At 38.2% G+C, this 17,027-nt stretch overlaps 1 protein-coding gene across 1 annotated transcript in view; it reads right to left on the bottom strand.

Moving 5' to 3' along the window:
- RPGR (retinitis pigmentosa GTPase regulator) overlaps positions 1-17,027 on the bottom strand; it is a 43,048-nt gene extending 26,021 nt beyond the window's left edge. Inside the window, exons 1-6 of the mRNA XM_075174248.1 lie at positions 16,852-17,027; positions 13,519-13,644; positions 7,095-7,187; positions 4,480-4,542; positions 2,736-2,894; positions 1,077-1,226 (exon numbers count right to left, since the gene is read on the bottom strand). Coding sequence (XP_075030349.1) covers positions 1,077-1,226; positions 2,736-2,894; positions 4,480-4,542; positions 7,095-7,187; positions 13,519-13,644; positions 16,852-16,927 — 667 coding nt within the window. The 5' untranslated portion in view covers positions 16,928-17,027. The remainder of the gene's footprint in view (positions 1-1,076; positions 1,227-2,735; positions 2,895-4,479; positions 4,543-7,094; positions 7,188-13,518; positions 13,645-16,851) is intronic.

Below are 17,027 nucleotides of genomic sequence, written 5' to 3'. Positions count from 1 at the left end.
TACCACCATAACACCTAATTAGTATTTGTCCACCATAGGAAGCTCTCATTCTGTTAACAGCATATTCTCAGAGAGCTATATAGATATCGTATGTGGAAAAGTAACATTTATCAAGTAACCTGAGAAAAGTATCTGATAGAATAGTTCCTGGGTACCCATTAAAAGCTTTGCAATCAAACCTATTGGTCCTTCGAAATCTTTAATTACTCTGAGGGGACTAAACTGTAAAGCTTAATAAAGTAAATCTATATGGCTGAGAGGAATTCATGGCTGCTCATATATAATACCATCAGTACTCACTGATAAATTCACCCATATTAGCATCATTAAAAAATGAGTGGCATCATCACTTTGGAAACCAACAGAGAGGTGGGAAACAAGAGGTGGAAAGCAACAGACAGGTGGGTTGGTTTGGAGATCAGACACTGACTCACTGTAGTGTATGCTTCTCCTCATACTGTATACTGCCTGTTTAACTGACTTCAAGATCTAAAATTTAAGACATAACATCAAACTTTGACAACCACCTTGCACTGCTAGCAAATAAGATTAATTTTTCCTCAAAACATAGTAAGTCTATTCAATATTTATATTTCTAGAGAAGATGAAGATGATTATTTGATCATCACAAAAAAATGAATACTCTCAAGAGAAGTTGGATTATTGAAATCATAATATTAACCCACAACATTTGTCATAACCTTCATGAAAATAGTGTGGCAAGATAGTCATTCTTTCTAATATATTTTTGCACAACAACATGCAAATACAGAAAATTAACTGCAGTTTTTTCTCACAGTATTGTTAATTCAACAATACTATACAATTATATAGTAGATTACACACAAGTTTCCCAAATAAATCAATTAGGACCACATTTAAGAGAACCTGTCTCTGGTAAAATCTCCCAATGTGATACAAAACCACATAGATTACTTTCTGCCACATGGCAGTTTTTAACAACTATGGCATATCTAGTTTCAAAAGTAATGAATGCCTCATTAGCTACCTTTACAAAGACAACAGCTGGAGAACTACTGACTCGTCTCCACTAACCGCTATGCCCGTTCTCTTACCTGTTATCAAGGCAGAGTGATAATATCCACAGGATACAGAGGAAACAGGTTTTCCAACATCCACTTGACAAGGGACACTGACACAGGCTTCATCAGCCAAGCCAATCTGACCTTCCGAATTGTCACCCCACACAAAAAGCTGTCCATCCTCTAAAATGAAGACACAGATAGTTAACAGATTTAAAACCAAAACTAATAAAAAGTTAATCTACCCATTTAAGAGCATTTCATAAACTCTGTGTATGATATTACCAAATGTCATGATCTCAGGGACATAAAATGGTATTTAGCACAATGCAACACAACAGTCTGAAGTAAAAGGGTATCCCTTAAGCTTTTCAAAAGTGACACAGAACACTTAGTCATCAATTGACGTTAGACCATAAATACCAACAGGAGAAGTACTATGTAAAAACATTCCTTCAAAAAGAGGAAGATTGAGTGTATAAGACAATTCAGTTGCCAGAGGTCAGTATGAAAATATTATGGTGAATTTAAGGCATCATCTCATTTCTAGTAGCAAATCACCACTTTCCCATTCTTCCAAACTTATTCTTTGTTCTTACTTTGGTACCCATCCCACTTATTCTTGCCTTATCTTTCAGTTCTCTTCACAGGTGATTATATCGCCCAGCTTCATTTTGTTTTCCTTAAACTATTAGAATAGCTGTTCCAGGTTTATTAAGACCAGCCTCTGTTGACACAAAGACCAATGGCAGCAATAAAAAACAAAAAAAGGTAGTGAACAACATGAAAAATCTCTGGATTTTTCTAGAAGAGATGAGGTCCTCTCTCTGCGTATTTCTTATTGGTGGGAAATAAGTTGTGAATAAAAAAACATACCATCCACAGTGCTACTGAGATGCTGTTTGGAACTAAAATAATTCAAAGTTGACTTACAAATCTCAGGAGAATGTTAGCAATTGTCACCAAAAAATACAAACCAAACGAGCAGGCTAGCATCTCTCTCATACCCTCTTATGTTCTCTGTCACATTCTGAAATGACAGCCTCAATAACTTATCCTAAACATGTACGGAAACAGCTGCTTTGTAGCAAAACTTGAGAAATTACATTATAAGGTAATAAAGGACCACCCATCCAATGGCTGAAAGTATTATAACTGTATGGACTTCAACATGTCGCAATTGTATAATTCTGCCATCGGAGAAATAGGTCATAGGTTAGGCCTCTCTCAGAATTACTAATGACACAGCTGTGTAGCCTGTACCAGTAGACCAAAATAGTTGCCATAAGAAGTGGAATTAGAGAAACTTAGTTTTCATAACATTCATGTTTTGCAGCTGGCTTCCCTGGAAATGAACTGAAGATTTTTCCCATTTTAAGGGTCTTCATACTGTCTCTCCTTTGTAAGGATTCCTACTAAACTAGTACAGATTGAGCTCCCATTGCAGGCCACCGCTCATGGAAAAGGTCTACTTTCACAAAAATTGTAGGAAGTTAATGAGACTGCCACCCCTTACCAGATTGTGTTGAAATAGGCAATTGGCTATCAAAAAATGACTATGGTTACTAGGGAAAGAAGACAGGGAGGCATAGAAAATACACCCACATATGCAGACAGAATGCTGGAATAAATGTTTCCCTGGAACACCAGGCTGGACACACATAAATAGATTTTATTAGCAGTTGCTCTTACCAGTTACTGCTGCTGAGGTGTATGATCCAGCTGCTAGCTGTTTGATCTTGTGCTGGTTGGTAAAAAAACTAATTAAATGAAATGTGGTCCTTTCCTCTGTGTCACCTAATCCCAACTGACCTTCACTGTTACCTCCAGCAGCATACACATTTCCTTTTTCTGCATACAGAAAAGCACATGTAATACACAGAATGAAGACATTCTCATCAGTGGTAAAAAGTCAGAGAAACTGGAGCAAGTCATTTAATTTTCAATGGAAAAACATTACAGAAAAGTTGTGGTCTACTGCCCTGAGATATCCTCGAGTTGACATTAGCAGTTTCTGTTGTAGCTAGCAAGGAGGCTTTCCTGCACATGCTTGGATCAGAACTTTCTAAAGGCCTTACATGTACTTAGACTGACTGCGTTTCCCACCATTCTGGAGACTGATCTAAAAAGTAAATATAATTTGAAGTTCTGCAAGAGTTCTGAGAAAATGACTACTAGTAGCCCTGGCAGCCAGAAGCAGCTCCTTACCCAAATAATGTATATTTTAAGATAAAGCAGGAGAAAAATGGTGAATGATGTCACAGACAGGAAAACTGAAGTCATATTAGTACATAAATTAGAAAGATGCATAACTTGATAGTTTTGAGTACTGTGAATGAAATATATTTTTGCTTCATTTTTTATTAGAAATAATTTACTCATTTTAATACTTAAATCACTTTTGATTTAATTAACTAGGTCTTTATTTTGTTTTAGAATCTTGAAGTTAAAGCTGATGATTGATATCTTGAACTTAAGAGAACTTTAAGATTTATATTTTTAATTTTAGTATGTTTCACATCTAAAGTGCTCATCTATGATGAAAAAGATAAGGCCCATTAATAACACAAATCCAGACAGAAATGTGATAAGCAACTGACACACAATTTATAAATGGTCCTTGCTATATAAATGGCCACAGATTATCTAGCCAGCATGTACACTAAAAGTGACTAATATTTACCCTGTGCAGTCTTGCATACTCAACTGTTATTAAAATGTTCTGGTTTATTCTAATAGGCTTATTTACAGTGCTCAGGGTCTCCACATACATAAACCTCCTAATAATCAAACAATCCTCTTTATAACTTTACTGCAAGCTACAGGATTGCAACCACAAAGATGGCTATTCCATTACATAAATTTTAGAAGCATGACAAGAATTTGCATCAATTCTCTGTATACTGTCTCTCTAAAAATTTATTTTTTAGTTTAAATTTACAGTTTATTTATTTATAGCTTAATAAAGCAACTTGTCATTGAAATAGCAGACTACCTTGTCTAACCAAAATGTAACAAAATTTGAAGACTTGAAAACATTCAGTTCTACTATATTTACTCAAATATATAACTTCACACTAACAAAGATAAATTACTTGTCAAAGGTAAATCTGAGTACAGATATATAAAAAATACTAATATACCTTTGCAGGGCTTAAATGAAATATTTATAATTGATAACCACACCTCAAATGGCAGCAAGATATTTTTTCATCTGTCTATGGCTAGCAAACTCCTATATAACATTATTTTATAAATGCATTGGCTCAGAATAAATCAAGCATTCAAAGAACTGGGTATCAAAACCCGAAGTTTTAACAGTCGCATTTTCATTTATTTTTCCTTCCTCAACACTCCTGGGGTTCCTAATGTAATTTTGCATGAAAGCAAAGGAAGAAATTCTATCTTTAATATGTATATAATATAGGTTACATACCTGTGTAAACTAAAGTGTGGTTTCTTCCACAAACAGCAAGTTTTGTTTTTTCTGGTTTTAAAGCTATGAATTAAAGCCAAAGGGGGGGGAAAAGTTATAATCAAGCTGATAGCTGGTTCAACAACAAAATGTTCTACACTCTAGAGGGAGCTCTTTTATTTTTCATATTTTTACCAACAGAATGATTACAAGATTTGTTGCCCATTTGAACCTAGCACATGACTTATTAAATCAGGATTCCCCCAAGACAAGAAAACAGATATAGACCTTAAAAACTTATAGCTCACACTCAGTTTAACTTGATGATGGCTACTTCATTCCAATGCCGCATTCCCCAGAATTTACCATTTATGGCATATGCCTCAAAGAATATATCAAGTTGCAGGACAAAATGCATCCTTAAAGCTGTCTTCAGTTTTCATTAACAGTACTATTCTTAACTCCCTTTTATGCTTTTCCCACTATCTTAAATCTTTAAAATCCCACTATCTTAAATCTTTTGTCTTATCATCCCTATCTCACTTCATTATGCACACCTACCTTTTTTGCTAGACTTTTGCTCTGCACTGCCCTCTTATTGATCACTAAACTCAATTGCTAAGCACAGTCCTATCTGGACTAGTGCCTAAAATTTTTGCATATACCATCTCGTCTTAATTTCATCTCAATTACCACCCACCCATTGCATGTACTTCTCTGCAGACTGGTTACTGTGAAAGGCTGGGAACGTATGCGAGAGGAGTCAAGAGGTTTTTTGGTGGGAAAGAGAGAAATACAAAGGTGCCTTTTCTCCTATGGCAAAAGCACTCTATTTCAGAAACAGAGGAAAAAAACCTCACGAACTTTTCCATCCTCTCTCCAATTACTGATCGTTGCCAACAACTTATCTTCCCTCAGCCATGTCCATGTGCCCTAGACAATGCTCTTAAACCAGCATTATTTTTACATAATATATCTTAAATTGCTTTTCCACTGCACTAGTCCATGACAAAGCCAACAACCATCATTTCTTTCACAAACTCTTTTTCGGTCCTTCCAGATCAACCTTCATCAGCTCCACAACATTCAGATTAAAGTCCCTTCTACCTTCTACCAAGTTACTGAATAAATCTGTCTACTTAAGCATGAACTGTCTGTGGTCTATCACACAGACACAAACATAAATTGTCCAAATTCAGGTTCCTGCCTATCCTATTCGATACCTATCACCACCACCAGGCTAGAACCGTAACACTTCCAATGTTGGCTTCTTCCTGCTGCTTTATATCCCAAAACTCTGCCTCCGACTTCAGAGATGATCTTAATCAGCTCTTCAGAAGCCTGTGCTCCCTAACCTTCCTCCACTTAGGCTAATCAATTGTATTTGATGAGCCATGCTACATTTACAATGTTGCTGGAAATTTTTCATAAACAATTTCATTAGTCTTTAGTCAAGTCCCAGAAGATATTTTCTCAGGAAACATGCAGCCACAACCATTTGGCCCCAAGCAGAAACTGAAATGTGTCCTTGCAACCTCATTCTCAAAGCCAAGTGATGACTGAAAGCTAGTGAGAAAAGCTCCAGGAGTTTCTCCTGCTGCCTACTGCCAAGAGAAGACAGATACCCCCCTTGTGACTTTTTTCAATGGATGCCAGGTCTGGTTTGAATTGCTGTCCTCTTCGTCTTTTATTCTCCATTTCAATTTGACAGTAAAAACAAATCTTGACACACAACCAATTTAAGCCAAGGTAAGAATCAATCTCTCACACGGTTGACAGAAGATGTGAACCTGAGAGTAGCTGCATTCTCCCTCTAAGTGAAATAGAGAGAGGAGCAGATAAAGGACAGTAGAATAAACTAAATCAGGTAGAAAAGAGTTTGAACAAGCAGGATAATTTGTTTTTAACAATAAACTAACAGATCGATCTGCTGGCAGAAAGGATGAGGATAAACATTTAATGGTGAAGAGAAATGTGTAAATGGGATAAAGCTGACTTAAGGAAGGGGATAGTGAAAAAGTATTGACTTAGTTTTGTTTGACAAGATAAAACCGGCTAGGAAAGATCAAGAAGGTAACAGTGTAATGAAAACATATTTTACAACACGTGAAAGAATATGGGCATTTATTTTACTGCATCATATAAATATATTAACATTTATGCCCCCTCGGGCACTTCTTACACTTGCTAAAGATGTAGCAGTACTTGTAGAAAGTTCCTGACAGATTTTTTCATTTATAAAGGTGCTAAGACAAAAGTGATACAAAGTTTACACAATGCTGTTGGAACTCTGATTTCTAACACACAGACAACACTGCATCTGATTAATGTCTTTGCAGTCACAATGAAGATATGGTTTGTCAGAAAAGGCAAATATTATGTAAAATGAGAGCCCTCAAAAAAGACAGGATTCTATGTATCTGAAGTAATCTTCAGACGCAAAAGGACTCAGAATCTGGAACTGATGGAAAATCAGTCAGGGATCCTTTTAAGCTACCTTTATAAGCATGTGCAGTAATATGCTACACATGATCAGTAAAGAAGGAAGAATCAGTTATTTTGGAACTGCATCTTATAAAGTACCTTTTCACAAGGGTCTCCTTTCAAAAAGACAAAAAAAGAAAAATTAAACAAACCTTTAACACATGTTGGTTTGCTGACAGTGTTCTTTGATCCTAGTCCTAATTGGCCCCAGTTGTTACTGCCGAACATGTATAGTTTACCATTCCCTGAAAAAAAATGCACAGTCAGAATCCATACAAGTGTTTGAATACCTCATACAAGACATGATGGTCATTCACACACTATGCTATTTACTACTGCCTTTTTAATGTAAGGTTTAAGATTAGGCAATTCAATACTTAAGTGCAAATAATAATTAATATCCTTGTGATTTTTCAGTATAAAAGTAGTAATTGCATTGTTTAAGTAAGAAATCCCCAGCCAGAAGGAGGGACAAAAAGCAGAACAAACATCCTCTCCTTCAATTACAGCACAGATAAAGTGCTCTTCAGAAAATAAAATGTTGTACTCTCGGACAGACCCTGCCGTGCCGAAACCACAGTATCTATAGGCCTACTTATAAAATAACAGCACATTTAACTGAGCACCCACATCTTTTACCCCAAAGACAGGAATGAATAATGCAGCTATATAATTAATACAAACACAAATTTGTAACATTCAGCTTATTTTATTGTTTTGGGGGGGTTATTTCTTTTACTGCTAAATGTCTTCTCTTAAAATCATTTGCAAATTTGCACTTCTACAGGACATAGTTTCTGATAAATTTTCAAATGTGTTCACAAATTGTATTAATTATTCTGCGTTATTCTGCGTATAAAGAAGGAATGTATAAAAACACCATGCAGTCAGGGAGTTTTGTAAACCTAAATGCAAACATTTGATTACAAATCTTCAACAGGAGCAATGCTAGAATCGTATTTCAGAAACTGGTATGACATGTCATTGAACTTGCAGGGTTGACCATTACAAACAACGAACCGTTGTCATTCTGAATAACCAGTGTTTTTTTAAGAGGGTGGTATATGAACAGGTTACACTTTTGTCATCAGGCATGCAAATTAGGCAGCCAAAACTGACTACTGACAATACCTTAAAATGAATTCATTTCATTTCAGTTTTTAAACTATTACCTTTTGTAAAGCTATGAAGTTCACACCCAAAGATAAAATCCTTGTTCCAACAGACATCTTTGCAAAAGAACAGAAACTGATTTGTAAAAAAAAACCACCTTTTACAACTGTTAAAAGGAGTTGGTTTCCTTTTGATGAAGGTCTGGAGAGCTTTGTGAGTTAGACTCCCATCACAAGGCTGTCACGTAAATAAACTTTGTCACCCTAGCCATCAACAATTATCACATGATCGCAATGCATAACAGCAATTCCACATAATAATGCCAAAATATTATGACGGTTTGTACCTCAGTAGTGTAGGTTCCCAGTGAAGGTTCTGAATGTGATTTACAGAGACTTTGAAATATGATATTGAACTGTTTAAAATACAACAAAAATACTTACTCTTTTAAAAAAAAAATTCATTTATTTTCTTAAATATAACCACATAGTTTAAAAAAAAAAACCAACAACAACTAACAATAACTAGTATCTAAAGTCCCAATCAAATTGTTAGATTTGACAATTTTTGGAACACAGGGCTATGTGTCAGTATTATGTCTTTCCAAGAAAGTTGCAAGGGAAGAAAGTTTGAGGTCAAGTCTACGCTAATGCACTACTAATAGCATTTATATCACCATCCTGATTTTGATAATGCAATCATGTCAAAACACATGCAGAGCTGTCTGTCACTGAGAGCAAAATGCACTTAAACAGAAAGAATTTTTATTAGTAAATGGCATCCTATATTGGTATATGCTTCCTTGTATCCTTGGTTTATACTTCTTAAGTGCCTATATAAGACAGTAATACTCCTGTAGAATATGATGCCAAGCTGCTGTACTTCAATTTAAGCACATTCTCTTTTATCCATTCAAAATTCCAACAGGTCATGCTTTTCATCCTATAATCTGCTGTTTCTTATACCAGTCTTTAAATTCTCAGGCATTGCTTTGTAAGTCAAGGAGCTTAACAGATGAGAGGAATCTTTTTACATTCTTTTACAACTGAGTGACAGCCTTTTATAATTTCACACTTCCAACACTTAGCAGTGTAACAGAAAATAAGAAAACTGAGAAGCAGGTAATTCAGACAGTGAATGAAAACTAACAGGCACTACAGAGGAACCTAAACAAATGCCTGTAATGAAGCAACATTTCTGGGTCTGTACAGCAAATCAGGTTTTGGAACAGACATGATGCAATCTAAGCTGGCCAGGAAACACGACAGAATTTTGTACGCAAAAGGCCCTATTTTCATAATTGCATACTGAGATACCTCCAGTCATCACCACAGATGCACTGAAGTGAGAACCAATTCAACAGCAGACAAATAGGCAACGATCATATTTCAAAACTTCGCAAACTCAGATTGCTCTTGTCTTTTTGCTTCCACTTTGGTGCTGACATACAGAGATCGTGGCCATCTGCCATCTGGAATGGCTGGCAGAAGACAGGTCCAGCAGAGTAAGATTATGACTCTCGGCAGCAGAAGGGAAACAACAGGATATAAAGAAAGGGACTACTAGGACTGTTTTGGTAACGAAAATGTACTTCCAACACCAGTCTCCACCTTCATCCTCATGCAAGACTGGAGTATTTCTCCAAAGTATGTACGCATTGGCTTACCACCAGCAGATGTTTCACCAGCATTAATTCAGGGCTATTAGGGAAGCCACAAGATGTTACATCTTTAGGAACAGAGGATTTTGTGAGACGCTTCAGGAAGAGAGTGTCTCCTAACCAGTACATTCCTCATGTGAGTAGCTGCTACCACAACCGTGATTCCTGGGAACCCCATCTGTCATGTGCTCCCCTGGTTCATGAAGCGCTACTAAAGGCATTCATTCAGAGCTGGGAAATACCAGCTGAAATCCTCAACGTGCTTCATGATAATAGCAGGCAGCCAAGTATTCCTATCACCTATGTTTAAAGGTATGTTTTACATATTCCCCCCCTTGCTTTCTAAATTATATTAGTGTTGGAGGGAAATAAAATGGGGAGACAACGTGTACACTTTGAGCATTTATTACAAGATTCTATTGAGAAGCTGTATCTGAAGAAAACTTAAAAGGTAATATTTTGGACAGAGTATCATATGCCAGGCACCATGATTTTTTGTATTTATTTGTGCTATTTTGTGAATAAACTATGTTAACAGTTCATTTAAAATTCATATACATTTCAAATAAATCTCATTAAAATGGGAATGACATCAGTTTTGTTAGGCAAGTCACAATATTCTCAAAATAAAAGCTTTATTGAACAATAAGAACAGTCGTGCTTGGGATATTTAGCATCACAAAAACAAAAACAGCACAGTATGTTGCCTGCTCCTACAAATATCAAAGATCAACACAAACATGTACTAATCTTTCTCATTTTCTCCTTGCAGCTGTAAAAGATACTGTGCCATGTTCTGATGGCCTGGTGGTAGGCGGAAAGAATAGAAGGAGTCTGGTGTCCAAAGACCTGGAGAGATTCCAAGGTCTATTTGGTGTAAATTGTTGAACGCTTAATGCCTTACAAAACTCGAAATTATGAGCATACTATCTTGTTGTGGTTCCACATGCACCTCTTTTCACTCCTACTTTTACACTTGATAACTTCTTTCTTTCCTTCTACCCTCTTGCACTGGGGGCTTCAATTCTCTCCAGAGCCGAGTTCAGAAAATGCATTTTCCGTCATGACCATTTCCCACCTTGTGATCAGGATCAGTCTCTTTGATCAAATGTGGGCAAGCTGCCTAGGATACTCTAATCAAGGCAAATAAACAATAAGACAGCTGTTAACTTTAAGCGTTTTGTAGAAGAGAAAATTAATAGAAAGGTATTGGGAGGACATTCTTAAAAATATGTGTAATATCACTTTTTTCACACCAGCTCCCAATAGGATGAATAAATTGCTTTCCAAAGCCTGCAGTTATAAAAGATGCAGGGAGTGTGTAACACATGACTGTGTCAAAGAACTAAAGAAGACAACTGCTTAAAAGAATTCCTGCTTGAACATTTTAATGAATATTGTGCTAAAGGTACAGAGCAAATGAATAAAGAAACACAAATTTCAATCCCAAACTCCAAAACTGGAGGAAGAAATGTTTCTCCGCCTAGCTCAGCAAGCCAACTCGAAGCAGCAAGTAACTATCACTTCCTATTCCAACATACAGCCATAGTATGTAAATAAAATTCTGGAGACTAACTCCTGACTTAGAAAGCCAAAGAACAGTGTGTTTTGTATTTACTTTACACTTTCCTTCCTAAAAGTCATATGGGAATATTGATGCTGGATTAGATTAAAGAAGTATTTGAAAATTTCTGAGTATTTTGTTTGAATGCTAAGTATTAGTTCCTGTACATTTTCTTCATTTGCATTCAGTCAAGATTCAGTGCTAGATGTAGCTGTCTCTCCTACCCAAAACCAGCTTTAAGGAATGTTTTGTATCAGTTTGGGTGATTGTTTTACTTATGATTATTGAGATATGTTAGTGTGAAACTGATATATTTCTATCAGATTTGAATCTACCTCATATTCCCATTGTCCCCTACATACATAAGTCCCACTACCTCTTCCAGGGGGTGGAAAATAAAAGAAGCGGGGAATTTTGTGACCTGTAAGTAAAGACTGAAAATAAAATGAAGCATGCATTAACACACACCTGCTTGAGACACTTTTCCTTTCTCAGTGATGTTTGTCTTTTATCTCTTCCAGGTCAGGTTCAGCTGGATTTCAAAAAGTTCCTGGTTTCCCACAAGGTCTGTACCCTTCTCAGTAAACTCATTATCGGCATGAGCTTTTATTCCAGGTGTTACTGCAGTTCAATGTCATTCACCAAGGGCTGTAATTCCACTGTATCATCCAACTCCATCTAACAGCAGAAATGTGCCGTGCACATGGGCATGCACAGGTGTGAAGAACAAATGAGGGACAAAGATCTTCTGTTTCCCTTCTTCACTTTTTTGTACAACTCTTGCCATTTCTCTACCTTTGCTCATTGTTGATCAGTATTTTACCCTCTTTGCCTCTACTTCACAATGTCCCAAAAAACTTTTTGGTACCAAAGAAATTTTGTACTTGTGCTTCTACAGTTCCTTCTCCTCAAAAGCTTTGAGAAAATAAAGATCTGAGTATCTAAGAAGTTTCCCTGGTGACGTATCTGCACACTACAACAGCAAAAGCCAGCTACAGAGACATTTTTGAAACATGCTGTATATATTAAAATAACAGGGAGAAGGGGAGATAATAGAGAAACAGTGCTCATGCAAGTTGACTTCTTCAAAAGCTTTATCTAAGTGGCCACTATTACAGTGACAAGGGAATTAGAGGATTGTTGCTAATTAGACTGGCACAGGCACATGCTGGGGGAACTCAGGGAGGCAATTTAAATTGACTAGTCTAAACCGAGAATTACAGTAATGTTATTTCAAAGTGGGTGTGGGCATGTGAAAGGATATATAAAAAAAAATTTCAAAAGGAAAATTTCACAGTGCCCCAGGTTACATTCTGATTAATTTTATGCAACAGGCAATTTAATAGAACTGGTTCAATCCAAGAAAAAGTGTCAAGTTTTGTTCAAAATACAAACTATTAATGGATAATTCATCTTCTATGAAGTTAGGCTTGAAAAATTCATTGTATAATTTCATTTCAAGATATTCTGCAATCCATGAAATCTATACTCTCCTTCTATCATGCCTGGAATTGTTCATTCTAAAAATCCAGCATCTTCAACTTTGCTTGGGGACATAGCAAGAAACCCTCAAAAAATTATTTAATGAGCAATGACCAATTGGGCACTGAGGAAGAATAAATACATTCCAATTAAAAAAGTCCTGAAAATATGCATATGAATTTCATAACAACAGTCTTATTATGTATCAGTAGTTGATTGTCAATACAATCAACACACGTGCTCATCAACAAAACAGTAGCCCCTTCCACATAAAATAAAATGAACAAGTTCTTCAATGAGTATTTTCAGTTGACAGTTAACAGTAATTCAAATCTAAATTTCAGAGATATAATTTTATGTATTGTTTCAGGCAGATTCCTAGTGAACTTGTTGACTGTGTTCAACAGATACTGTTTACTTCCATGATACAAACCTCTATATTTAAGATTATCTACTAAATACTGTCAGATTCACAGGAAACATTCAAGCTGAACAAAGTCATGCTTACTTTAAATCCAGTGTGATACATTCAGTTATTATCAATTCACTCACGACAGTTCTCAGACATGTCTTGTGAAAACCTTCAGTGACCTCACACTAACATCAAAGGCATCCAATAGCCCCCACAGGAGAGTACCCGCCACTCTCCACAACCCAATTATATTATATATTACTTCAGGATTCATATAAGAATCATAACTATCCAAGCTGTCCAAATATATAACCTTTTATCATATACTCCATTTCCAATACTGACCTGTAACAATAGCAGTATGTTCATCTCCGCATGATATAAGTACAGGCTTGTCATTTTTGAACCAGAACTTGCTAGGAATATCTTCTGCAAATTTGCTTTTTCCAAATGTGAAAACAGCACCTGATTCTAAAATACAAAAAGACAATGTCAATTTTAGTGAAAACAAATTTTGCCTCATATATTTTGAAATAGTCATTTCCTATTAATTCAATCGCACATTTTAGTTTCCCATCTTTTTCTTCTTTTAAAAAATGGCTGAAGCATTTTCTTCTATTCTGTTTCACCAAGACTACTTCGTTTTCAGGTTCATATTTTAGTCCTTCTGATTCTTCTTAGCCTCCATGAATTTCCCAATAGAATACATATTGTTGTTGGTATATTGTGTTTTGAGGATACTGTATTGGGTTGCGTGGTAAGGTTTTAGTAGCAGGGGGAGCTACAGAGGTGGCTTCCGTGAAAAGCTGCCAGAAGCTTCCTCTATGTCCCACAGAGCCAATGCCACCGGCTCCAAGACGGACCTGACACTGGCCAAGGCTGAGCCCATCACCGATGGCGGTAGCGCCTCTGGGATAACGTATTTAAGAATGGGAAAAAAATGCTGTTCAACAGCAGCCGGGAAAGAGGAGTGAGAATATGAGAGAGCAACAACTCCGCAGACACCAAGGTCAGTGAAGAAGGAGGGGAGGAGATGCTCCAGGCACCAGAGCAGAGATTCCCCTGCAGCCCGTGGTGAAGACCATGGTGAGGCAGGCTGTCCCCCTGCAGCCCATGGAGATCCACGGTGCAGTAGATATCCACCTGCAGCCCGGGGAGGACCCCATGCCGAAGCAGGTGGATGCGCCCGAAGGAGGCTGTGACCCCGTAGAGAGAGGAGCCCACACTGGAGCAGGCTCCTGGCAGGATCTGTAACCTGTGGGGGACCCACGCTGGAGCAGTCTGTTCCTGAAGGACTGCATCCCATGGGAAGGACCCATGTTGGAGCAGTTTGTGAAGAACTGCAGCCCGTGGGAAGGACTCACATTGGAGAAGTTCATGGAGAAGTGTCTCCCGGGGGTGGGGCACCCTGGAGCAAGGGAAGAGAGTAAGGAGGAAGGAGCAACAGAGACAACATGTGATGAACTGTCCACAACCCCCGTTCCCGGTCCCCCTGTGCTGAGAATTCAGGAGTGAAGTTGAGCCCGGGAAGAAGGGAGGGGTGGGGGGAAGGTGTTTTAAGATTTGGTTTTATTTCTCATTACCCTACCCTGATTTTTGATTGGTAATAAATTAAATTAATTTCCTCAAGTTGAGTCTGGTTTGCCCGTGATGGTAATTGGTGAGTGATCCCTCCCTGTCCTTATCTCAACCCATGAGCCTTTCATCGTATTTTTCTCTCCCTGTCCAGCTGACGATGGGGAGTGATAAAGCAGCTTGGTGAGCACCTGGCATCCAGCCAAGGTCAACCCACCACAGATCCAATAATTTATCTTAAAGTACACTAACATACTTTATCACTACCCTCCAAGAAAAACTACTAGGTGCGTAAAAGAAAGAAAAAAGAACTCTGAATAACTGCCTCCAGAAAGTAAAATAAAAAGCTCATCCTGAAAGCAGGTCGAGACAAAGAGTTCTCACTTACGTTTAGACTTGAATTCAAACAGGTTTTCCAAACTGGATTAGAGAGAGAGAGAGAGACACACACGCTCTAAAGAGGTGACAGGCTCCAAACTGACCACTCTTCCTCACCCATCTGAAAAGATACATGTGGTCTAAAAATGACCCCCTAAAATGAAAACTCTCAGCCTTCAAAACATGGGTTGGCACAACTGTCTTTGATCATAAGACCATGATCTAAAAAATTCAAACAAAAACACCCACCGAAAAAATCCAGACAATTCTTCCACCCTTGTAATCTGTCTAGTTTTTTCAGTTCTTCTTTTTTTCAACAGTGTCAGCACTGTTGTTTTAAAACATAAAACATTAATTATTCATTCACCTTTTGGTCAAGCATGTGGCTTGACACAGAAAATACTAACTCTACAAGAAAATAAATGATCTCACAAGTTAAATAATTTGCCAAAAGCCATGCAGACAATGTGGCAAAGCACAATTAGACCTCCTATTTTAAAATGTCAAAACTTGTGCTTTAAGCATAGAATCATTCTTTGGAAAAGAAAACAAAAAAACCAAACCTTTTCTTTGCAGACTTTCTGTTAACATGTAAGCTATGACAACACAAATACACACAGTCACAGTAGATTGCTTCTGTAAAATTATATGTAATTTGATAGTAAGATTCTTTCATTGAAAATAAATAGAGATATTTCATTCTCATCAATACTCTGCACTCCAGCTCCAAAACCCAAAGTTCTCTCTTAAACTGTAAATTTGATATTAATTTTGAAATTATTCTTTAATGCGCAAGTTTCCCATATTTGCAAATGATGTTATTTTATGTACCACATTCAGCAGCCATGTATAGAATTGTATGTACTACCTTTTTAGATGTGTTTCACCGTTTTATTAAAAACAAGCCTTTGTGCAGTCAAATTAAAGAAAGGGTTGAGTTTTTCTCATTTTATGTATACACACCTACAATCATACACATCCTAAAAGACATCTGAAAACATGATTTTGTTTTAAGTTTTAATCTCCAGCCAACCAGCCATGCTGCATATTTGACCACGCTTACAGCGATGTCTTCGGCACTCGTGCCAAAGTGGAGCTCTCTGGTTCATTTCTTTTTCTTTCAGAAGCATTCACATGAAAAAATACATATATTCTTAATTCAAGGTATACAAAACCCAGACAATTTAATTCACAGATGTCCTTCCTATCCCATTAATTTCACAACTGAAACCTAAGCTGTCAGTTTGGAAATTAGATCCTACCAATTCATAAAATTAAATCCCACAGAACATCAATGAGATTTTTGCTGTATGGGCACCCAGGAAATGTTTAAAAATTACCGCAGGTCAAACCACGGACCAAAACTAATTTATTAACTGAAAAAACCTGCCTGCTTAACACTGCACCACTACACCATGCCGGTGACGACAGCAAGGTTGCCCTCGTCTAATCTCTGACGTCAGCGTACGTATTTCTCCCCAGACGCCGGAAGACACCGGTCCGAGCCGGCGGCCCGCAGCCGGGGGCGGCCAAGAAGTCCAGAGCGGGGCGACCAGGGGCCGCGGCCGCACGCCGGGGCCGGGGCCGGGAGGCGGCCGTTGGGCCGCCCGTGATGGCGCCCAGCGCCGCCGCGGTGGGGGAAGCGGGCAGGGACCGCCACAGGCGGACGAGGTCCCCCCACCCGGCCCGCAGCTCCGTCTCCTGTGAGGGACCGGCACCACTCACCGGGCACCGGCAGCTCGTCCTCCTCAGCGGGCTCGGCCATGGCAGCTGGCGGCGGGCGGCCGCCCCCGCGCCCCATGCACCGCGGCGCCGGGCTGCCGGAAGTAAACAGAGGCCCTGCCACGGGCAACGGCCATCGAGAGCGGCGCGGCGCGGCACAGCGCGGCGCCTCCCAGCCC

This window comes from Calonectris borealis, chromosome 1 (assembly GCF_964195595.1).
Source record: "Calonectris borealis chromosome 1, bCalBor7.hap1.2, whole genome shotgun sequence".
Taxonomy (NCBI): Eukaryota; Metazoa; Chordata; class Aves; order Procellariiformes; family Procellariidae; genus Calonectris; species Calonectris borealis.
Note: the sequence above shows the minus strand (reverse complement) of the source record. Positions and strands in the feature narration are given on the sequence as shown.